Source organism: Bos grunniens, chromosome 21, assembly GCF_055505025.1.
Source record: "Bos grunniens cultivar Pamir isolate PY7600 chromosome 21, Bosgru_T2T1.0, whole genome shotgun sequence".
Taxonomy (NCBI): domain Eukaryota; kingdom Metazoa; phylum Chordata; class Mammalia; order Artiodactyla; family Bovidae; genus Bos; species Bos grunniens.
In genome coordinates this window covers 5,589,784-5,614,471 of record NC_141185.1, presented here as the reverse complement: position 1 = coordinate 5,614,471, position 24,688 = coordinate 5,589,784, and the positions used below count along the sequence as shown (strand labels likewise).

At 48.8% G+C, this 24,688-nt stretch overlaps 1 protein-coding gene across 18 annotated transcripts in view; it reads left to right on the top strand.

Annotated features, from left to right (window-relative positions):
• EVL (Enah/Vasp-like) overlaps positions 1 to 24,688 on the top strand; it is a 155,812-nt gene that overhangs the window by 88,737 nt on the left and 42,387 nt on the right. For 13 of the 18 annotated variants that reach the window (XM_086362964.1, XM_086362958.1, XM_086362950.1 and 10 more), the window contains exon 2: positions 15,271 to 15,439. In XM_086362964.1, the coding sequence (XP_086219090.1) occupies positions 15,271 to 15,439 (169 nt within the window). Of the gene's footprint in view, positions 1 to 3,229; positions 3,369 to 10,897; positions 11,616 to 15,270; positions 15,440 to 24,688 lie in introns of those variants that run through there. The other 5 variants (XM_086362963.1, XM_086362956.1, XM_086362949.1 and 2 more) reach the window with 3 other exon arrangements.

Genomic DNA, 24,688 nt, shown 5'->3' with positions numbered 1-24,688 from the left:
GGTTGCCATTTCCTTCTCCAATGCATGAAAGTGAAAAGTGAAAGTGAAGTCGCTCAGTCGTGTCCAACTCTAGCCATCCCATGGACTGCAGCCTACCAGGCTCCTCCGTCCATGGGATTTTCTAGGCAAAAGTACTGGAGTGGGGTGCCAGCGCCTTCTCCGAAACTAACCAATAGGAATCATCTAATCTGAAAAATAGGAAAATAGTACTGAAAAAAATTAACAGCCTTGGTGACTTGTGAGATAATAACAAGAGGTCTACATACGTATAATCAGAATTCTGGAGGGAAAAGGGAATGGTAAGACAGGAAAAAATTGTTTAAAGAAATAATTATAAAAAATGTCCCATGTTTGGTGAAAAGCCTGAACTTAAACATCCAAGAATTCCAGTAAACCCCTAGCAGGATAAATATAAAGAGAACCACACCTAAGGCCATCATCGTCACAACTGCGGGAAACCAAAGAAAAAGAGAAAATATTAAAAGTGGCCAGAAGAAAGATTACATAGAGAGGATGATGATGTGAATGATGGCTGACTTCTGTCAGATGCTGTGGATGCCAGCAGATAGTAGAACAACAGTTTTAAGGTGCTGATAGAAAAAAAAAATCTCAACATTCTCTATTCAGGAAAAAAAAGCCTTTGAGTATGTTAAGCAAAACAAAGATATTCCAATAAAAGAAGAGTAAGAGATTGTATTGCCAGCATCCCTGATGTACAAGAAATGCTAATGGCAGTTCCTCAGTCTGAAGGAAAATGATACCAGGCAACTCTGGTGTTTAGGAAGGGATGAAAAATGCTATAAAGGATAAATATATGTGGGTAACTATAAAAGGCTTTTTCGTAATTAAAAAGTAGACATGCACATATGACATTATACTGAGATGGTTGGATGGCATCACCGACTCAATGGACATGGGTTTGGGTGGACTCCAGGAGTTGGTGATGGACAGGGAGGCCTGGCGTGCTGCAGTTCATGGGGTCACAAAGAGCCAGACACAACTGAGTGACTGAACTATACCATTAAAGATGGGAGTGGATTTATGCACTCGTAAAGTTCTTATATTTTACATTAGTGTAATATTAATTCTAAGTATACTGTGTAAAGTTAAGAATGTGTATTTAAATCCCTAGAAAGACCTCTAAAAAATAATGTAAAGAAGAATAGCTAAAAAATCAACAGTATAGAAAAGTTAAAATGGAGTTTTAAAGAGTATTTAGTTTACCCAAAAGAGTGCAGGAAAGGAGTAACAGGGAAACCAAAGACAAATGAGATAAACAGAAAAAATAGCAAAATGATAGGCTTCTACCCAAACATATCAATAAATGTAAATGGACTAAATACTCCAATTAAAAGGTAGAGATGGATATGCTCATTAGCTTGATTGTGGTGATTATTTCATAATGTATGTGTCTAGCATTAGCCAAGGAATGCAGGTAGCCTCTGGAAGCTGTAAAAAGGCCAGGAAATTATTCTCCTTTTGAGCCTCCAGAAGAACCTGTTGAACTTTCTAACACCTTGGTCAAGCCCAGTGAGGCCATGAGATCAGTGTCAGATTGCTGGCCTACTATTATCTTATAAAACTAAGGTAATAAATGTGTGCTGTTACAAGGCATAAGTTTGTGGTAACTTGTTTTAGCAGCAGGAGAAAATCAATAAGGACAGAAAAAGATATACCAGGCAAACAGCATAAGGAAGTTTGAATGGTTGCTTTAATATCAGATACAGTAACCTTAAAGACAGTGTTAGCAGCAATAAAGAGGGGCATTTTATACTGATCAAAAGGGCCATTCATCCAGAAGATAGAATAGCCTTAAAAATATATGTGCCTAACAAGAGCTTCAAAATACATGGAGGAAAACAATTTGACAGAAATCGACAAACCCCCAATCATGGTTGAAGATTTTAACACTCTTGTGTCAGCAGTTGATAACAAAAGTTAGATAGAAATAAGTCAGCGGTGACAACAAGCCAGTAAGGACATAAGATCTGAACCAAACTATTAAGCACCTTGACTTACCGGACGCTTTTAGACCCCTGCACCCAATGTCAGAACACACCTTCTTTTCTTGTGCATGTAGTACAGTCACCAAGACCAACTGCCTCCTGGGCTGTTGAACAAGTCTCCGTAAATTTAAAGGGATTAAAGTCATACAGGAAAAATGAAGAAAGAGTCCTGTGTATGTTCTTTGACCACAGTAGCATTAAATTAGAAATAAATAATAATAACAGAAGTAGGATAACGCCAAACATTTGGAAATTAAAGTATTTCTCAATAATCTGTAAATAAAAGAGTCACAGGGTAAAACAGAAAATATTTTGAACTAAGAGAAAAAAACCCACAGTATGTCAAAGTTTGTGGTTTGCAACCTAAAGCTGTTTTTAAAGGGAGATGCGTATCTTTGAAACCCTTTGAAACTGCATTTTCAACACTCGGCTCTCACTGAGTGTGCTTTCAGCTCTCCAGTTAGAAGCACCCTTTCTTTTGCGCTGTACTCGGAACAGCTGTTCTCTGCTCTGTCGGTAATAACATCTCAACGTGTCGATTTGCTGACCTGCCAGTCGCTGCCTTTCTAAACAGTAAAAGCCCTTCAAGGACAAGAGCTGCCGTTCTCGGCGGTGTTTTGTCTCCAGTTTCTGACACAGTGCATGACACTTGGGTTCTCAGTCAGTTCTGAATGAAAGCTCGGGAGTGGATCTTACCTTCCTGAGAACCCAGTGGAGATAGGCGGACTGAGGATGATTAACCCCATTTTACAGCAGAGGAAACAAGCCCAGGTTCCTTTAATGAGCCGGTGACAAGGCCACGCTTCCATCACCCCTCAGATATTTTCTTTTCAGGCCACCGATGACAGAAATGTCACCATTCATGAGAAGTGTCTCCCTAACAGAAGCACGGAGTTTATTCGATCGTAAGCCGTGAGGCCTTCCCCAGCTGTAATGCCATCATGGCGTGTGTGCACACTGGAGGATGGGCCAGGTGCCTTTCTGAAGGCATCTAGGGAGCCCTTGGCGCTGGGCCCCGAGTCACGACAGGTGGGGAGCCTGGGCCTTGGCCTTCTCCATGCCACGCCGTGCAGAAAGTGCCGGAGCGCGAGGCTGCAGCCTGGCGCGCGGGCCGCCCACACTGGGGGGCTCTGTGCTGCAAGCTCTGTCTCTGTTTTCTACCTAGGTTTCAGTTCTCAACTGGGGTTTGTTTCCCCTTTGTCTCTGGTTCAGCTTCCTTTTCCTGTTTGGTTTCAAGTAGAGTCTAAAACTCGAGTCACTGCCTTCCCAGAGTCTGTGCGCTCAGGTCAGCTGGCCTGGCGGGAACTTGGGACTCACCTCCTCGGGCTCCCTGTCCTGCAGACTTGCAGCCATGGCCTCTGTGTGAGTACGGGGACCGCAGGGGACAGAGGGACCTCGGAAGCAGACCTGCAGCCGCAGTGGTGAACAGCCTGAGGGACCGTGGAAGCCTCCCCAGGTCCCCTGGCTGCACTGATAGGGAGACCGAGGCCAGAGGGCAGGAGGGCTCACGGCCACCAGACGGTTACGGTTTGATGGAGCCGCCCGCTGGTCTGTCCGCCGCACCAGCCTGTGTCTCTGGATGCCTGTTGTCGTTAGTGGCGCTGTGTATGTGAGAGTGTGTGTGTGTGTGTGTGTGTGTGGCAGAAGCACTTCCTCAGAAGTCAGATGCCTGGCGCTGTTGGTGGGGGCTCTGAGCTATCTTGGGGTCTGGGGTTTGGCTCAGAGGTGCTCTTCTCTCTAGAATGGCCTGAGAACGCTCCGGGGTCTTCTCTGAATCCTGGGCACAGAGGGAGGGACTGGGGTGCCTTTTGTACAGATAGAGACCGCATGGGCTGACACAGCGGAGCCCCGACCTTCTGCCTGAGACTCGGGGCTGAGTGTAGGCAGCGGATGGCTTGGGCTGCGGTGGTTTGGCACGTGTGTGGGCGCCAGCCAGTCCGTGTCCTGCCCTGGTAGTTGTGAGCTACTCTTTCCGAAGTTGAGATTGGGACTCAGATGTGATTCTCCCCTGCCCTGCGACCCCATGAAGGACTGGATCGTGAGACAGAGCTTTATCCTCTGGGATTTGGGGCACTGAACTTCATCGACTCATGGCAGCCTGACGTCTCAGCATAAATTATACTCCTTCCCCTTTAAACATTCCTTCTCAGTTCCCAGGCTGCTGTTTCACCAGTGTTCTTGTTTGATTCTTTCAACCATGTCGGGTGGTCAGCTCGGGAAGGGTCATCACTGCTGTTCAGGGGGCAAGGAGGCCTGGCCTCTGACCAGCCTTGGAGCTTTGCTCAGGGCCGCGCAGCTGGTTGAGGAGGCCCAGGAGGGAGAGCCTACCCAGCACAGCACAGCCGTGTCGGGAGGTTCTCCCGGGACACCGAGAGGGCTCTCTGAAGGCGGCCTGCGGGGAGTTATGACGGGGACAGTACAGTAAAGGGGCCCCTCCAGTGATCCTGGTCAGCAGGAGGGCTTTGGCCATCACAGCATACCCCACCCTACCCTGGCAGGGCCTCAGCCAGGCTGCCAGAGCCCCTTCCTCCAGGCCCAGTGGCTCACAAAGCCCAGGGGCGCAGTTGGCCTCTCCTGCTCCTTTGCAGCCGGTTTTCCTTTCCTCTAACATTTCTTTAGTTGGCTGCACTGGGTCTTAGCTGCAGCATTCAGGATCTACAGTCTTCGTTGCAGCATGTGGAATCTTTAGTTGAGCCATGTAGAATCTAGTTCCCTGACCAGGGATTGAACCCAGGCCCCCTGCGTTGAGAGTGCAGTCTTACACTGGACCATCAGGGAAGTCCCTGCAGCCAGTTTTGTATCGTTTTAGTCATTCCCCTGAGCTTTGCAGGATTTGTGGGTAGAGCTGTGGCAAACAAGACTTCCTTCTTTAAAGGCACGTCAGTGTCCACAGAGGGCAGGGACCAAAGTCATCATCAGCCGAAAGCTACACTGTGGGAAGCTCAGTGTATTCCATCCTATCTGCTGCTGATGGCAGAAAACAGTATCAGAAGGAAACGAGGAGGAAGCAGAGCCATTCTTAAAACCTTTAAAACCGTAGCAGTCTTGTAAGTCTCCATCTTCAAAGCAACTCGAGACCCTCCACCTGCGGTAGGTCACCCAGGGTAGCGGAGCTTCAGGCACTTCAGCCTCTTCTTCAACCAGATTCACCCTCTTTTATCTTTTTTTAAGTATTCCTCCATGTTTCTTTAAGGGGGAAAAAAAGTTGTTGCTGGTGATAATACCTTGAAATCTGAAAACTACTGATTTAGTCCAGCTCTGAGGTGCACGGATGGGGAAACTGAGGCCCAGAGTCAGGGCAGAACTCCATGAGTGAGTGAGTGGTCCAGCCAAACCGCAGGCCAGGTTTTCTGGCGCCCCCTCCCCGCCCTGCCCCAAGAGGCCGCCGGCCCTCAGGGTGTCAGCGGGGCTGCTCGTGCAGCAGGGCTGTGGAGCCCGGTCACTGAAGAGCGTCTTGAAACTTTGCTGTCGTGTTCTGATCAGAGCATCTCATGGGAGTGTGTTGTGTTCCCTGGGTGTCCTGAGGCAGGAAGTGCCTGAGAGCTGGTCTAGACTTTGACAGCTGAACCCTTAAAAGAGAAAGTAACAGCAGTGCCCGGGCTCCAGTTCTCTACCAGGCGCTGTGCTCACTGTGTGATCTGATGTATGTTGCATTTAACCTCCTCTGTGGTTTCCGCTGCTGTTCCATCTCGCTGGTAAGGACAGGGGTCAGCAGAGTCAGCTTACCAGCTCCAGGGCACACTATTGGGAGAGTTGGGGTCCAAAGTCAGCTCTCTTGTGTTTTCAAAAGCTAAGCTCATCTGTAACTTCTCAAAGGAACTTGCCCAGAATTACAGTTTGAATCAAGGCTACTAGTCTCTGTTACTCTGTGTAGTCTCCATTTTCCCACTGTTAATACCACGGAGGCAGGAGGCCTCCTCAGCCCTCCTATAGTGCCCACGTTTCTGTCTGTCAGTCATCCTTCCTTCGCCCCCTCCCCTCCCAGCCTAGAGCTGTTCAGGCACAGGGTCTCCGCCTGCCCATGTGCCCCGGGGATGACGCACACTCACTCAGGTGTGAACCTGAGCCGGTGATCAGGGGGTCAGCTGGGCTCAGCCTGGTCTCGTTGCCAGGCTTTAAGCTTACCCTCGGAGATGCATGTACTGCCTGGTCCTTGGCCTGGCCAGATCCCCTCAGAGGCCCCCGAGCCGTGTTGACCCCTGCTCCCCTTCCGCACAGACTCGGGGACACAGGTGTACATTGGAATTGGAAAGTGTGTGAGGTTGGAGCCGCCCTTGTGTCTACCTGGCCTGTCAGCTGGGTGGCCTCGAGAGGAAGAGTGGGAAGGCTTGAGACGGGCTCAGGCTGAGGGTGTCAGACTCTCAACAGTTGGTCTGAGTGTTTGTTCCGGATTCCACCAGGCTTCCCAGAGAAGCGGGGCCAGCTGTCCAGGCATCTGGGACACTGGCGTCGGAGTGAGGAGAAGCTGGCAGTCTTGACCGCACGTGACCTGGCAGTCTGGCCCTCCCGACCAGCTTGGATGGAAGAAAGGACGTTTGGGCTTGACACTGAGTTTATTCTTCATTTACCAAAGCCTTTCTTTAATCGGCACACTCACAAAACGGGGCCGTAGTCGCCATTTGAGATTCTGCGTCTTGCTCAGTGATGCCTGATTAGTGTTTTCATTCCTGTGGTGCAGCAGTTCCTGAAATGTGCTCAGAAGACCTACCCTCTTAGGGCTCTGAGTCAAAACTTATTGGTAATAATACTGAGACATTATTCTCCTTTTCAGTCTCGTCTCATGAGTGCACAGTGGAATTTTCCAGAGGCTCTATGACATGTGTTGACATTGTCACTGGGACAGCCAAGGAAATGTGTGCTTGCGTTTTTTAAAATTCTTCGTTTTAATTTCAGATACGATAAATATAGATAGACTTAATCTCCGTAAACGGAAGCTTTCTGGCTCCCTCAGTAATTTTTTAAAACTTTTTATTGAAGTGCAGTTGATTCACAACGTTGTGTTAATTTCTGCTACACAGAAAAGTGATTACACGTGTATATACCTTCTTTTTCATCTTCTTTTCCATTGTGGTTCATCACGGGATACTGAGTACGGCTCCCTGTGCTACGCAGCAGGGCCTTGTCTGTCCATTCTACAGGAGTTTTCCTCTGCTCATCCCAGACCACAGTCCTCCCCGCCCCGGCCCCCACTGGCAAGCCCAAGTCTGTTCTGTGTCTGTGAGTCTGTTTCCACGTCCTGGATAAGTGCGCTTGTGTCATAGTTTAGATTCCGCATATAAGTGGTATCGTACGGTATTTGTCTCTCATGATCATCTCTCGGTGCATCTGCTGTTGCTGCTAAGTCGCTTCAGTCGTGTCTGACTCTGTGCGACCCCATAGACGGCAGCCCACCAGGCTCCCCCATCCATGGGATTCTCCAGGCAAGAACACTGGAGTGGGTTGCCATTTCCTTCTCCAGTGCATGAAAGTGAAAAGTGAAAGTGAAGTCGCTCAGTCGTGTCCGACTCTTAGCGACCACATGGACTGCAGCCTACCAGGCTCCTCCGCCCATGGGATTTTCCAGGCAAGAGCACTGGAGTGGGTCGCCAGTGCCTTCTCCGCTAGGTTCATCTATGTTGCTGTAGATGACATGATTTCTTCTTTTGTATGGCTCAGTAATACTCCGCCATATGTATGTACCGCATCTTCTTTATCCACTCCTCTGTTGGTGGATATGCAGGGTGTTTCCATGTCTTGGCTATTGTGAGTAGTGCTGCTCTGAACAGAGGGGTGCATGTATCTTTTTTAATTATAGTTTTTTCCGGATGTCTGCCCAGGAGTGGGATTGCTGGGTCATATAGCAACTTTGTTTTTAGTTTTTTGAGAAATTCCCATACTGTTCTCCATAGTGGCTGCACCAATTTATGTTCCCATCAGCAGTGTAGGAGGGTTCTGTTTTCTCCACACCCTCTCCAGCATTTGTTTATAGACTTTTTAATGATGGCCATTCTGATACCTCACTGTAGTTTTGATTTGCATTTCTGTAATAATTAGCTAGCATCTTCAAATATTTATATGGGTGTAAAGGGGCTGTGAGACCGAAATACATTTGAGGACCACTTCTGTAAAATGGTTATATGACTGAACTACAAAAAGCAAGCAAGAATCTAGCCTGGCGGCTCCCACTGGCCGAGGGGAGGACACTGGGGTGCAGGGGCTCTTGAGCTCAGCAGCTTTCCGAGGTGACACCGCAGTTCCTGGGCCGAGACGGGTGGCGGCACCACGGGAGCCCACGTCTGCTTCTCAGAGTCATCGACTGTTTCAGAATGAACATTTTAAGTTTAGAACAAAACATCAAATCTGTTTCAGGTCCATTCCCATTAAGAGAAAAAAGGTCGCCCTAGAGGGGATTTACTTGTTACCAAGGGATATGTCCCTTCCCACTGGGAAGATCTGGCATCTGCTCCGGTCATCAAGTTTGTGTCTCAGACATAAGGCAGCTGAGTGTGCTTCCTGCTGTGGTGCGATAGAACGGCTACCTACTCCCACCTGTTACGTTGTGTTCTTCCTGTTCACCCCGCTCACCTCTGCACTCCTGGAGCGTGGTGGGCCATGCGCCTCCCCTTCAGGACGCAGACCACGGCTCTGTTCAGACATCCAGTTTCTAATTACCAGGTGTGGGCATATATTTGATGCATAGTCAGTACTCAGAAAAAGGGGTGTTCTCTTGGTTTATTTGTGAGATTGATGCAGGAAGAGAAAGCAGTAGTGACCCAGTCCCTACCCCTCACCTCCACCAAAGAATCCCTAGAGGGGCTGAGAAATATGATAACTGGCAAAACTAGGTACACCCAAAAGCAAGCATTTATGCAAAGATTATAATTGAGCAGTCACTAGGTCCCAGTCACTGGGGCTCCAGAGATGAACGATATTTTTAAAACACAAAAAACCTGCCTTGTGGAAAACAGAAAATCGACAGACCTTCAGGACAGTGGCAGTGAGTGGGATAGGGATTTCTGGAGGCAGTAGCACGGACCTGAGCTGAAACGGTGGGATGCAAACCGTGTGTAGGGGAGAGAGATGGTCCCGGATGAGGGAGGTGCTGGCTTAAGCAGACAGCACATCGGCATGAGGCGAGACCTGGGGTAGCCTGGAGAGTCACCCTGAGCATCCTGGCAGCATGCGGGCCGTCGGGTCCTGCCTGTGACCCAAGCCCCCGGGTGGAGGCTCACCTGCCAGAGGCTCGGGCCGTGCTGCAGGGGCGTCCCCCACGCTGGGCCTCTGAGCCCTGCTGTGCCCACGTGCCCTCCCGTGTCACCTCCTGAGAGGGCAATGCCGCAGCCCCACTGAATAGCCTCTGGGTGACCTTTCTTCACACCACCTGCTGTACCTGCCACTGTTGTGCAGGTCTGTCTTCCCAGGTATCGTATTTCTCAGCTTGATGGAAGAGAAAACGAGAGCTGGAGGTAGCAGCTGGGAGTCGGGAGTGGGTGCCAGCTCCTATCGGCTTACAGCAGCCAGGCTCAGGCTCAGCGTGTTTTCAGGGGAGAGGGAGAGGGCCCTCCTGGTTGTCTAACCACTTCCCCCGCTGTGCCTGGGACTGTCCTGGTCTTAGCGCTGAGCGTCCTGCCCCACCTCCCAGGAAGCCCCTCAGTCCCCAGCAAAGCCGGGTTGTCGGTCCTACTGGGACAACATGGTCAGCCTCGGGACAGTGTGAGGACATGTTCCATCTGGAAGGAGCGGACCCGCTGGGTCGGGCTAAGCAGGGCCGGCAGGGAGGGTGAGGCGTGACCGGACCCGAGTGCGCTCCTAGGGGACCCGGGGGGCAGCGCGCGCCTTCCCAGAGCAGCGGATCTCTCCCCTGCCGGCCTCCAGGGAGCCTCACTCTGCAGCAGGCCCTCCTCAGCCTTGCGGTTTCCTGACTCGAGATCCCAGGCCGCAGTGAGACCCACAGCACTGATGGTAATCTGCGACAGATGCTTCTGTTTGGCAGTTACTCACTGCCTCTCTGAGAATACACAGAGTAGGGTTGTAGGCGGAGTGTTCCCACGGGCACACGACCATGAGTGTACTCGTGCACAGTTAGAACAGTGTGCAGCACACAAGGGACCCCTTTAAAAGGGGAAAGCCCCCCGCCAAGGGGCTCGTCATCTAGTGGGGCAGACGGGCGCTTAACGCAGGCGCTGAGAAGCAGGACGGACGGGTGAGAGCCCTGCTGAGAGGCAGAGATGAGCCCAGTGCCGAGGGGCCGGTTCTTCCAGGTCCAAGTGCTGGACTCTGTCAGGCTCAACCCTGGGCTTGGCTTTCCGGCAAGCCTCTTGGGGTTGGCCTTACTGCTGTCTGTTCCCTTCTTGGTTTGCATCATTTTACTCGAATTTTAGGGCTTCCTTGGTGGTGCAGTGGTAAAGAATCCACCTGCCAGTGCAGGAGACCCAGGAGACACAGGTTCGATCCTTGGATCAGAAAGACCCTCTGGAAGAGGAAGTGGCAACCCACTCCAGTATTCTTGCCGGGAAAATCCAGTGGACAGAGGAGTCTGGCGGGATACAGTCCATGGGATCACAGAGTCGGACGCAACACACACCCTAACTTTAAGACATCATCCTCTGTCCTTCAAATTGTTGTAGTAAATGCCTGGAAAGGCCCTGAAAGGTGTCTGTAGAGTGGAAAGGATTCCATGTTGACTGCACAGGAAAGAGTGTGGCTGGGATGGGGTGTCGCTGCCAGCCCACGCGGGGTCCAGAGGGCTCATTCCCGGTCAAGCAGGGAGTGGTGGGGCAGGGGTCCACCGACTGGTGCACGTGGAAGCTATGCTTTACCACAGCGCCACCAGGGAGGCCCCATCTACCAAATTAACTTTCCTCAAAAAAACTGATTTGGGCAAGTGAAGTGTCTGGTGCCTGGGAAATGTGTGTGTAGCACAGAGGTTCATATTCACAAGTGGAGCTGTTAAAAGACAGTGAATGTATGGTGCTCGGAGACAGTGTGTAGGCTGAGTAGTAATCAAGAATTATTAAGAAAAAAATGTATAACTAGATATGGTGATGGATAATAGCAGGACTTACTGTGGTGGTCATTTTGCAATATAAACAAATAGTGAAACATTTCGTACACCTAAAGCTAGTATGATGTTATATGGCAGTTGTATCTCAATAAAAATAATAAATAAAATGCTGACTCCTATAAAACAAAACAAAAATCCCAATGGGATAATAAGGTGTATCTTAAGTAAAGAAGTACTTCCTTGCATTTAGGTTTTGTTAATGGTAATAAAATAAGCAGAGACAGATAAACACTGGTCAAATGGGGGGAAATTAGGGATATTTGGCCATGCCGTGCAGCATGTGGGATCTTAGTTCCCTGACCAGAGATTGAACCTGCGCCCCTGCATTGGAAATGCAGAGTCTTAACCACTAGACGGCCAGGGAAGTCCAAAAAGAGGGATTTTTTTTTTTTTTTTTTTAAAGCTACAAGTTAATTTTGAACCTGAAGTTCTAAAAAAAAGGGGGGGGGGAGGAGCCTGTGACTATAATTACAACTCAAAAAATAGTGCTTGATGTTTCAGCATCTCCGAGGAGCAAGCACACCGGTGGATCCGTGCCTTATCATCTCCACTGAGCAGCCCCAGAGGTGTGTGTGGGGCTGCAGGGTTGGCTCCGCACGCAGCACACCGTCCTTGCCCCGCCATCACCCCCCCCTCTGCTGGCCTTCCCCGCCTAGAATCCCACATCCCCTTCCTGAACCTGCCTGGGGCTGACAGCTCTGCATCTTTAAACCCACACTGCAGTTTCTTCAGAAAGTCTCCCCGGCTCCCCCAAGCCCTCCAGGCCGAGAAGGTGTGTGATCATTCGTCGTCCTTCCTGAGTAGCTCTGAGGTCGCTGAGGGCAGCTCTGCATCGCTGAATGTGTCTTGACTCCTCACTGGCATCTGTGCTTGTCAGATGAAGACAAGAGGGTCATGCAATAGTGGGACCCAGACCCCGAGAGAGCATGTGACCAGGAGGACTCCCTAGGGTAGAGTGGGGTGGCTTTGTCATGTGAACAATGGATACCAGAGCCAAGACGTCCATTCAACTTGTCCACTGGTTCAGACAGAACTGTTGGAACACCTTTGCACCTCTGGAGGGTGTGGAGTGGACTGTCCCTCAGGACAAGGACAGCTCAAGCTGCTCTGCAGCAAAACGGGCTGGTTTATAGAGCAGGGAGTCCCTGTAGCTGGCAACTCCATCAGAGGCTCAGTGGGCGCTAGGGCTGCTTTAGAAGATGGGTCGTGTTATGCGGGAGAGAGTGGGGTCCTCTCCACAGCTCTCTTCACAGGGGCTGGTCATCAGGCCCTGCTCCGTGCCAGGGTCCTGAGACTGCAGAGAACGAGACCTACGTGTTCCTGCCCGCGGGGAGCCTGCACCATGCAGGCTGTGTCTCTTTGGGTCTTCTAAGAGGCAGGCCCCAAGACCCTGAGGAAGGTTAGTTACCAGAGGTCAGTGAAGGATGGAGGGAGCAGAGAGGCCCACAGAGCCTCAGGCCACGAGACAGGTCTGCAGGGGGAGAGGGGCCAGGAAGAACTGAGGAGGAAGCATCTTGGATTCGGGCCTGGCTGAGGAGGAGGTTTCCCCTGGGGACGACCCCCGCCCCCACCACGGACCAGGTCACCTTGTCACCATTTAGTCGTTGGCAGAGAACATGGCCTCTGTGCAGACGTAGTGGGTGTCCGGGGCAGCAGCTGGGACCCCTGGTGGAGCCAGGCTCTTTGCAGGTGAACTGAAGGGCGCTCCTCCACGGCCATCGCACAGGGTCTCCCCACATGCGTCCTTCCTGGTTGCTCCCCCAGGGGCGTCTCGGGGCTTTTGCGTCCCATGCCAGTGAGTGCCGCAGCTGGGGCTTCGGCTCAGATCCCCTGACTTGATCGCACCTGTGCCTTGCTAACCCCGTGCTGCGTCTCAGGGTCCCTCCCAGCTCCTGAGCCGGCATCCGCACGCACCTGCTCGCTCCCTTCCCCATGAGCCTGAGCGCAGCTGCAGCAGTGAGTGGCACACTTAGCCCCAACCCTGGCTAGTAGTTAGTTTACATCAGGGGGACTCTGACTTGACCTGGACCAAGGTCTGCTGATTCTGTGTACAGTTCACTCTGATTCCTAGCAGACTTCTTGAGGACAGGGCCCCAACAGCTCAGCCAGGGGAGCAGCAACTTGCTGCTGCTAAGTCGCTTCAGTTGTGTCCGACTCTGTGTGACCCCATAGATGGCAGCCCACTAGACTCCTCTGTCCCTGGGATTCTCCAGGCAAGAATAACTTGCTAATATTCTCCTAAAAGAGACACAGTTTCAGGCTCCAGAACTCAGAGAAGGCAGAGCATAGTGCTGTGTTTGGCTTTCTTTTTAAAAAAAAAAAAAAATTATTTTTAGGTGTGTATTTGGCTGTGCTGGGTCTTAGTTGTAGCATGTGGGATCTAGTTCCCTGACCAGGGATCAGACCTGGGCCCCCTGCATTGGAAGCGCAGACAGAGTATTCGCCACTGGGCACCCAGAGAAGTCCCTGGTTATCCCTTTGTTTTGCTTTCTTCTCCCTGCCAATATGAGATGGCCGTCTTCTGGGAAAACCCCTGCCTGTTTGGTTCATCACTGACTTCCCCTTATTTGTTTGTTGAATGAATAATGAATCATGAAAAAAAAAGTATAGCACGATCGCAGAGTAAAACCCATGTCATACACTCCCAACACACATGAGCACAGATAGCCCTCGACACGGGCTGGGGCAGCTGGCGTCAGGTGGACCCATCTCCCGCTCCCCAGGGCAGAGCTGAGGGTGCAGTAGCGCGATCGAGATGGCGAGGAGGAGGTATTTGGGGCTGGGGGTCTGGACGCGAAGTCCTTGGCTAGACTTCTGTGGAGCACACGGAGAGACTCATGAAACGTGCGGTGAGGCAGCATGTACGCATGGGTGTCTGTGCACCTGCCCGGATTACCGTTAACATAATCGTAGTCTGCACGTGGTCCTCCGCCTTCTAGGAGTCTTAGGGGAGCGGGTCCCGGGGAGGCTCAGGCACCAACTGCTGAGACCAAGCTGAGGCTGTTCCAGGTCGCTGAGGGCCAGTCGCATAAAACCACAAGTTTGCCTCCTGGTGACCACTGGGAGGGGGGTGAAGGAACCTCCTCGAGTGCTCGGTTTCCCTGCCCCTTAAATATGGTGATGGGACTGACTGTGTCCTGCCTGCTCAGTCTCCTCATGACCATGGCCGCCGCACACACTTTCACTTCCTCAGACACCAGCCCTGACCTGCTGGGCTTCACTTTCCACTCCGGATTCATGAGTTGCATTCCACCAGCCTCCCTTCCCACTAGCAGCCGCTCCCCACCGCTGCTGGTGTGCCTTCCTGTACAGCCAGGTCTCACCTTCTGATCTAGGCCTTCTAACAGACTAGAGACTGAGAGCGTGGATGTTCAAGGTGAGGAAGGTGAAGAGGTGGCAGACCCGGGGAGGCTGGCCCCGAACTGGTGGCAGGCGTGGTAGGGCGCTGACTTCCCTGATGGCTGTCTTCTCTCTCCAGGCGCTTCTTTCGCTTTTTCCCTGGTTTTCTGTCATATTCTGAGCAGGGGAAGTTGCTTGGAAATGTCTCCAGTGAACAGGGTGCAGCCATCTGCTTGTTTTGATTTCCATCACTCTGTTCTTTAGACACTCACCTAGTAATGTTACTGTCTGCATAGCTCGTGTGAAGCTACACTCTCGTAACATCACCAGTTGAGCATTTTGCCGGCTGTGGTGAAGAATGTTATCGATGTTGTGTACTCTAGAGGCAGACAGAACTGGTTGGAGACCCCAGATAAAATCACCCAATACCTGTGTGAATTTGTATAAATCTTCCCAAGTCTGCAAGCCATGCTTTTTCTCATCTACAGAATGGGGAGAAGTGGCTGCTTCCTAAGTTGTGAAGCTTAGGTGCTTTAGTGTGTTTTCTTATCTAACACTGTGCCTGGAATGTTGTAGACAGCGCGTCATGGCTGAAATGCCTTTCTCCATTCAATCACTTTTCCCCTGAAGGCAGAGCTGTGAGTCTCTTCCACATACCTCAGTGGAAACGTTGACCCAGGAGCTCCTCTCCACTCCCCTGGTCTGTGAAGACTCAGAACCCATCACCTCACCCAGCAGCCCTTCCGTGGGAGTTGGACGCTCTGGCGACCAGGGAGTTCCTCTGTGTCAAGTGGCAGCTGGCCTCCGTTTCAGAAAAGGACGAAGCCAGCATCCATCCCTTGTGGCTGAGGCCAATGCTTAACGTTCTTTCTTGCTCTGCAGTGAACAGAGTATCTGCCAAGCCCGGGCTTCCGTGATGGTCTACGATGACACCAGTAAGAAATGGGTGCCAATCAAGCCTGGCCAGCAGGGCTTCAGCCGGATCAACATCTACCACAACACTGCCAGCAACACCTTCAGAGTCGTCGGAGTCAAGCTTCAGGATCAGCAGGTAAGTGCTGGAGGGACAGGCCATGCCCGCGAGCCTGCGCCACACACGCACACGTACGCACACACGTGACATGGTGGAGAGCGGTCAGAACAGCACGTCACGATTGAGAGGTCCAGGTTCAAAGTCCTGACTGCGTATTTTCGTACTCCAGGGTGTAAGACCCTGAGCACACTGTCTTGTGAGCTTCACTTTTTACATCTGTCTTGTAGAGACAGTAGTCCACACTGTGCCTCCCTCATCGTGTTGTATCACATCAGAATAGAAACAAAACGATAGATGGGAAACAGTTTTAAAAATGGACAAATGTGTTAGTATTATTCTCTGCCTTGTTATTGTTCAGTTGCTAAGTCATGTCCGACTCTTTGCGACCCCGTGGACTGCAGCCTGCCAGGGTCCTCTGTCCTCCACTATCTCCCAGAGTTTGTGCAAATTCATGTCCATTGAGTTGGTGATGCCATCCAACCATCTTATCCTCTGCCACCCTCTTCTCCTTTTGCCTTCAATCTTTCCCAGCATCAGGGTCTTTTCCAATGAGTCAGCTCTTCGCATCATGGGGCCACAGTATTGGATCTTCAGCTTCAACATCAGTCCTTCCAGTGCATAGTCAGGTTTGTAGCCAATAAAACAACAACATTTTCTGCCTGCGTACCTATAAATATTGGCTTGGCCAGAAAATTTGTTTGGATTTTTCTGTAACATCTTACAGAAAGATGTTAGGGAAAAACCCAAATGAACTTTTTGGCCAAACCAATACTACGACTGTGAAGAGTTTTGGTCCACCAACCCCCTGAGTCTTACTTTGAAAGGCAAGAAGGTACTTAAATCTTCAAGATGATTTGAAGATTCTGGGATCATTTATCTCCTTAGTAGTGCATGCTGGGCAGATCAGATGAGAGAGTTTGTGAATGTATCTGGTAAGTACCTGTGCAAATAAATACAAGGTAAGTCCACCTGTGCTGGGGTAGTTGTGTAATACAACTCGACAGAATGGTCTGACGTGACATGGACTGAAGTACAGACAGACAAAGGGCTCGTGTGGCTTCACCACAGTGACTTTGGTCAGGGCTTCTGCTCTCTTCTTAGAGATTGACGAGGACATTTGCAGCAGCAAAATGAACAGATCTGTAGTTTAGCATTTATGAAAACCTCTGCCTTAAATAGCATCTTCTGGCAGCCCGTGTCGGTCAGTCCTTGGCTGAGCTGAGCAGCAGGTTAGCTGCTATCTCTGCAAGAATCATCATGTTCGCAAATAGAAAAGAGAACAGAAACCAAGACTCTATTTTTAAAGTGTGTTGCCTGTTGAATGGGTTTCTGCTTTGGCCAGAACAGTCCGATTGAATTTCAGATTCTTGTGGCCGAAGAGCGGAGCCTCACTTCAGAACCCCTGGTCCGAGGGAGTCTGTCTGACCTGGAGCCCTGGCCACCTCCAGATCAATCTCTTTCCCTTGGGGTTGAGCCTTACTGGCAGGAAGGTTATTCTAGGAAGCTCCTAGAAGCTGTTTCCCTGTTCTTCAAGTTGATTGATTCTTGCCCTGCCTTTTAGAGGCACACCGCACCGTACGGTGCAGGGACATAGGACACTTTCAGCCCCAACTGCAGTGACAACCAAAGCATGTCACGTGTTTCCATAACACCTATGGGTGGGGGCCCACAAGGCAGTTCCACTCTGGTGCTCACTTTCGATATACAGCCCATAACCTCGTGCAGTTCCTGAATCACAGTGGGTGTTCCCTAAGTGGTTGTTGCTTTTATTAGGACAAGTTTTCCATTCCCTTCATGCCTCTTGGTTGCCCTGCAGGGCACACTAGGAAGGTACCATGGTGTGTGGGAAGGGCTTGGGACTGGAGAACCAGATTCCCTGAAACCAGCATAAACCTTGTTCTCAGGAGCCTCAGCCTCCTTCAGAGGAAAGCACATATTGGGGCTCATTTGGGAGGAGGCCTTTCCTGCATCTGGGGGTGGGGGCAGGCAGGCAGCGATCTCCCAGGGAAATTCAGAGAGACTCAGTTGCCTTAGCAATCTTCTCGGCCTGACAGAGGAGTTACCAACACAGCCTTCCACTTGGAATTACACATTCAACAAATAGGCTCCTGGAACATGGTTGCAACTCTGCCTGGGTGGCTGGAGCATGTTAGTCAGAAACACAAAAGAGGGTCTCAATAAACCAAGGCATTAGAGAGAGTGGCAGGGGACCTGGTCTGTAATAACCTTTATGGACACAGGAGAAAAAGTTTATTTTCCTCAGGTCTGTTTTCCAGCCAATATGGATTACAAGGTCAAGCATCTTAAGAGAAACAGAGATTCCTGGTCTTATACCCAGATAGGGATATCTTATATGTTTAATGCGCTTTATGGCTCATGGAGCACTCTTCATGTCTATTATTTCATTCCCCCAATAACACCAAAAAGGATAAAGCTGTAAGAGTTCTCGTCCCTGTTTTTCTAAAATAGGTGGATGTAAAACCAGGTGACTGTGTGTGGGGAAAAGGACTGGTGAGACAGTATCCTTAGCCACGGTCTAACCTGAATCTCAAATTGAGGGGAAGAAATCAAAAGATACTTGGTTGAGGATGATATTTCATTATGTCCACTGGAAGTGTTAACTACCAAATGTAGTTCTCAGGCTACGTTAATAGAAGTAGAGGTGCGGACGGAGGGAGCTTATAGTCTTGCTCTGCTCCACCATGAACTGGTGTTACTTCACCATGAACGTCAGGACCAGATCTGAGTGCCACATGGCGTCTATAATGAGGACAGCACCCAAAGCGGTGAGAAGTCTGAAAGCAGCTCTAATATGTGGAGCAGTTAAAGAAGCAGCAAGAGATACATACGTGGAGAGAAAAAGTGAAGGGGCGTGAGCACAGTTTTCAGATCTCTGAAGGGCTCCTTCTCCGTGTGGAAGGGAAATCTTACTTTTTCTGTGAAGCCCGGAGAACAGAACTAGGAATGCTGCATGGATACTACAATCAAGAAGATTTAAACTCCATAAAAGAAAGAACTGTTTTACGAGGATCCTATGGACGACTGTGTTGCTTTGTGAGCCCACGAGCCAGCTGGCCATTTGGTAAGCGTCCTGGGAAGGACATCCTGTCTCTGAGTAGAGGTTTGGATGTGTGAGACCTCACGTGAGGCCTTGGCCAGCCTGTAGACCCTGCAGGTTTCAGACCCAGATGAGCTCGTGGGTTAGGAAGACTGTTGCCCACCATCAGCTTCTTTCTCTGTAAAGGACTCTTGACTGTTCTTGCTCAGAGGCCTCAGAAACACGTTAGACAGTATTTGGAGTTGCAAGGCCTTCTTTGAAGAGGACAGGAAATCACTCCCACTTGTTGCTGCACTCCTCAAAATAAAACATGTGCAAATGTAATTGTGGACTCTGACACACACACACAAAGTGACCTTTTAAAATAAGTTTAACCTTCAGTACTTGTCTAGATTAGTCCTGCCAAAGCTTGGAGAATTCGTTTTAAAATAAAGCATGTAAGGACACAGGTTGAAACGTAACAGAGAGAAGCAACACAAACCTTACAGACACTGACCAAGGAAAACGGTGTGACTGTATTAATATCACACGCATAGGCTTCAAGGCAGGAAGTGTTGCTGAAGATAAAGGGCCTATTTAATGATAAAAAGCATCAATTGAAAAAAATATAACAATCTTAAATCTGTAGGCTCTAATATGTCTTCAAAATATATAAAGCAAAAATGGGCAGTTCTAAAGGAAGAAATAGAAGAATCCAAAAGCCATGTTGGCGATTCTGATGACACCTGCAAGAAACTGAATAAGAGACATAGAAAATTTGAAGAGCGTGATTGACCAACTTGACCTAATTTACATTTATGGAAACTGTAAGCAGTCCCAGTAGAATATACAGTCTCTTCAAGTGCACATTGAGCATTAACCAAAATAGACTACATTCTAGGCCACAACGCCAATCTCAACACGTGTAATAGGATTAAAATCATACAGAGGTTTTCTTTGATCACAGAGGAACTAAACAGTATACTATTAAATAATCCATGATACCAAAAGAAAAAAGAATTCACAATATAAATTACCACGTATTTTGGACAGAACAATAGTGAAACTGCAATGTAGCAAAATTTGTGGGATGAAAAGCATATAGGGAAATGTATAGTTAGAAATCAGAGAAGGCAATGGCACCCCGCTCCAGTACTCTTGCCTGGAAAATCCCATGGACGGAGGAGCCTGGTAGGCTGCAGTCCATGGGGTCGCTAAGAGTCAGACACGACTGAGCGGCTTCACTTTCACTTTTCACTTTCATGCACTGGAGAAGGAAATGGCAACCCACTCCAGTGTTCTTGCCTTGAGAATCCCAGGGACGGGGGAGCGTTATGGGCTGCCGTCTCTGGGGTTGCACAGAGTCGGACATGACTGAAGCGACTTAGCAGCAGCAGCATAGTTAGAAATTCGAATTTTGGAAAAAGAATGAAAAGTCAGTGACCCAAGCTTCTATCTCAAGAAGCTAGGGGAAAAAAAACAAACCAGCAAAAATAGAAGGAAAAATTAAAACCTAAAATTTAATGAAATAGAAAGCAGATACACAATAGAGAAAAAGCAAAATATTTTTGTTGTTTTTTAAAGAGTCTAGGTAGACCTCCATGTATATGGTCACATGATTTATGACAAAGGTACCATTGTACTTCGTGGGCTAAAGATGGTCTTTTCAATGGATGACACCAGAACAATCAGATATCAATAAAAAAAAAAAAAAAGAAAACTTTACCCCATCTCATGCTACACCCCCAAATTAATTCGAGGTCAACCTAAATATGAAAAGTGAATCAGTAAAGTATCTACAAGAAGATTCATGAAAATATCTTCATCATATTGAGGGGAAAATACAGGAAAGCATCTTTATAACCTGGAACAGGACACAAAAAACATTAACTGTAAAAAAAAAAAAAATGAATTTGGACTTCTTTAAAGTTAAGGAGTTTTCTTTATTAAAAGGCACCATTAAAAGAGGGCAGACTAGGAGAAGGGGTGTGTGTGTGTGTATGAATGTGACAAAGGACTAATGAAGAATATATACAGAACTCCTACAACCGAAAATGAAAAAGGCAGACAGCCTCTTAAAAATGAGCAAAAAGACTTGAACAAGAGTTTCACAAAAGGAAAAAAACAACAGTGGAAACAAGACACGGCAGACGAGCCCATGGGAGTTGCTCTGCGTCACTGTTCATCAGGGAGACGCGAGTGAAAACCGCCGAGTACTTACACACACCACGCAGACGAAGTGTAAAGGCTGAAGCTGAACGGGTGCCACCTGTGCTGAGGATGCAGGGCAGCTGGAGTTCCCATTCGTGCTGGCAGAGGTGTCAGTCAGTACAGCCTCTTTGAAGAACGGTTTGCCAAATCCTAGCAAAACTCAATATACACCTACCCTATAACCTACTCTTGGGTAACATACCCAAGAGAAATGAGCACCTGTGTGCACTAAAAGACCTATGTGAAAATACTCACAGCAGTTTTACTCCTAATAGCCAACAGCTGGAAATGATGGGCAAGTCCATCAACAGGAGAATGGATAAGTTATTTATGGTATATCAAAAAAGAGAATGTTATTAGCAGTCAAAAAAACCTGAATTCTTACTGATGCGGTGACACAGGTGAATTTCATAGATACCACATGGAATGAAAGACCATCGAGAAAAAGTGTGTGCTGTATGAATCCACTTCTGTGTCGTTCCAGAACAGGAGAAAGTAGCTGATGGTGGCACTCAGAAGTGTGGGCATCTCTGGGGAGGAGTGTGTGAAATGAAGCTGATCCACACCCCTAAGTGGCCTTGCAGTAACGTGCGTGCTGTAAGCTGGTAAACAAAGGGATGGAGCCACTCTAGGCACAGAGCATTCTAAGCGTCAGCCCCGAGACCTGTCCGTCAGTTAGTGAACACTGACCAGCTCGCGGCAGACGGTCAAGTGCCGTGTCGGCTGTGTGTCATCACACGTATGTCCAAAACACATTGCGTGGACTCTCCTTTCTTAGAAGGCAGTTGGGATGTTTCAGAATAGATGTTTTCAAATAGAAAATACCAGATGTTTCAATGACCATGTCCATTGATCCAGAAGTTCTGCTTATAGGAATGTTCACACTGATATATCCACAAGGATATTCAGTCCAGCATAATTTATAATATTTTCATTTTATATATGAAGAAGGTAACGTCAGTAACTTTTCCAAGGTTATTCAACTGCAAAGTAATAAAGCCAGCATCCTGAGCCATTTGACTCAAAACCCGCTGCCTAGTAATTGTACCTACTATGGTAGTTGTATTCAAAACAACCCCCTGTGGGCTGTGTTTGGCTAGCAGATATGTAACTAGGTGAGCAGCCTTTAGACTCTATGCTCTAGGTGTAAGGGCCTCCCTTGTGTCTTAGATGGTGAAGGATCTGCCTGCAATACAGGAGACCCGGATTCGATCCCTGACTTGAGAACATCCCTGGAGAAGAGAATGGCTACCTTCTCTAGTATTCTTGCCTGGAGACTTCCATAGACAGAGGAGGCTGGCAGGCTATGGTCCTGGGTCGCAAAGAGCCGGTCACGATTGAGTGACTATCACTTCACTTTACTTCCAGGAATAGATGGGACAGAGTTGGCCACCCAAGAGCTGCAGAGGAGAGGCCAGCCATATGCCTCAGAGAACCCTTAGAACTTCTAGAATGGCTTTATCACTCTCTCCCAGTCTAATATTGAAAGTCTCTAAAAATAGAGCATTGGTTCCTAAGGCTTTAGGAGGTTAGAGCTAAGACCAAAGAAGGAATTATAGGAAGAAAGATTTCAACTCATGATGCTGGCAATCAGAAGCAGCACAGTCCTAGGTTACAAGCTTGGCTTCTAAATTCAGTTCTCCTGTTATGTACCATGTAATTCGGACAAGTCACTTATTCTCCCTGGGCCTCAGTTTTCCTGCCTGTAAAAAGGGAGGATTGAATTAAATACAAGCTGGAATCAAGATTGCCAGGAGAAATACCAATAATCTCAGACATGCAGATGACACCACCCTTATGGCAGAAAGTGAAGAAGAACTAAAGAGCCTATTGAAGAAAGTGAAAGAAGAGTGAAAAAGTTGGCTTAAAGCTCAACATTCAAAAAAACTAAGATCGTGGCATCCAGTCCCATCACTTCATGGCAAATAGATGAGGAAACAGTGGCTGACTTTAATTTTCTGGGCTCCAAAATCACTGCAGATGGTGATTGCAGCCATGAAATTAAAAGACACTTGCTCCTTGCAAGTTATGACCAACCTAGACAGCATATTAAGAAGCAGAGACATTACTTTGTCAACAAAGGTCCATCTAGTCAAGGCTGTGGTTTTTCCAGTAGTCATGTATGGGTGTGAGGGTTGGACTGTAAAGAAAGGTGAGCACCGAAGAACTGATGCTTTTGAACTTTGGTGTTGGAGAAGCCTCTTGAGAGCCCCTTGGACTGCAAGGAGATCCAACCAATCCATCCAAAAGGAGATCAGTCCTGGGTGTTCATTGGAAGAACTGATGCTGAAGCTGAAACTCCAATACTTTGGCCACCTGATGCGGAGAGCTGACTCATTTGAAAAGACCCTGATGCTGGGAAAGATTGAAGGCAAGAGGAGAAGGGGACGACAGGATGAGATGGTTGGATGGCATCACCAACTCAAGGGACATGGGTTTGGGTGGACTCCGGGAGTTGGTGATGGACAGGGAGGCCTGGCGTACTGCGATTCGTGGGGTTGCAAAGAGTCAGACACGATTGAGCGACTGAACTGAAGTGAATTAGATGTTCTGTCTGGTCTCTGAGTTCCTTAAGCCAGTACTTTTGGCCACACTGTTCCTGTATTCCAGATAGGCATCCACCACCCCCAGTTCCCAATGCCACTAAGTTCCCCTCCAAGAACACAGCCAACCAGAGATTTCAAACCATAGGTTCTAAATCTCACTTCCCTACGTCCTCTCCTTGGGTGCCTGAAGAGTCTCATTTTTTATCTGCTTCAGTATCCCACAGCCATTCTTGATACGATGTGGTTTCCAGACCTCCTTCCATTTAGAACGTGGCCCTCTGTGTCCACTAACGGTGCAGCACCAAAGCCACTTGAACATAGGCTTTCTGGGTGGAAAGGAGAGGGTCTTATCTCCCTCATGCTGGCCACTGCCCTGCGACTATTGTGCCCTCTGAAGAGCCATGTTAACCACAAGTCACTGTGCTTCTTATCACGCGTGTAACCACAAAACCTCCAGCCCTTTTTCTGATGATCTAAAGCTGAACCCAGAGAGAGAACCACCCCAGGAACCTGGTATAGATGTTGGCCCACACTGCGCTGTCAGTGTGTAACAAGTAAGTTATGAAACAGTTGTGTTTCCGTAGCTAATTTAGTACATGTGCTTCTCTCGCACCCTCTCTTTCTTGCTCACTCTCTCTCTTCGCTGTAGGACAACCCAGCCTGCCTTCCACATGGCTTAGGCTTGGAGGAAAACAGTGTTGCCCAGTGTGCTCTGGCCTTGCTTTACCCAGCAGCGCAGCAGGGTGGGGCAGTAAACCTGAGCTCTCGTCTTAGCAGCCCAGCAGCGTGCAGGGTGTCCCTTCAGATCTCAGAATCTAACTGAGCCCACCTTCCTGACCAGAGGCAGGCTTCCCTTGTGGCTTAGCAGGTAAAGAATCCACCTGCAATTCGGGAGACCTGGGTTCGATCCCTGGGTTGGGAAGATCCCCTGGAGAAGGGAAAGGCTACCCACTCCGGTGTTCTGGCCTGGAGAACTCTGCAAAGAGCTGGGCACGACTGAGCGACAGTAGACTGAGCTGCCTCCAATTTCAGATCACAAAACCCTGGAGCCAGAAAGCCAGAGGAGAGCTGAGCACCCATGTCGTACCCTCCTAAGGCAGGATCTCCAACAGCAGGCTGTCCAGCCTCATCCAGATGCCACTTGCATGTTTCCGTCTCTAAGGACTGAATATTTCTCAGTTAACACTTGCTGGCAAATTGCTGTGTGGTAGCAGCTGTGTTAAGCGGCTTCATGTGCATAATTTCCCCCCCATTTCCTACCGCCCTCCTCTGGCAACCATCCATCTGTTCTCTGTATCCATGAGAACATACGAGATAGAGCATATGGTATTTGTCTTTCTCTGTCTGACTTCTTTTCCTTAGCGTAATGCCCTTGAGATCCATCCATGTTGTCATAAATGGCGTGGTTTCATTCTTTTCACGGCTAAATAATATTTCATCGTGTACACAGTATACCACAGTTTCCGTATCTAT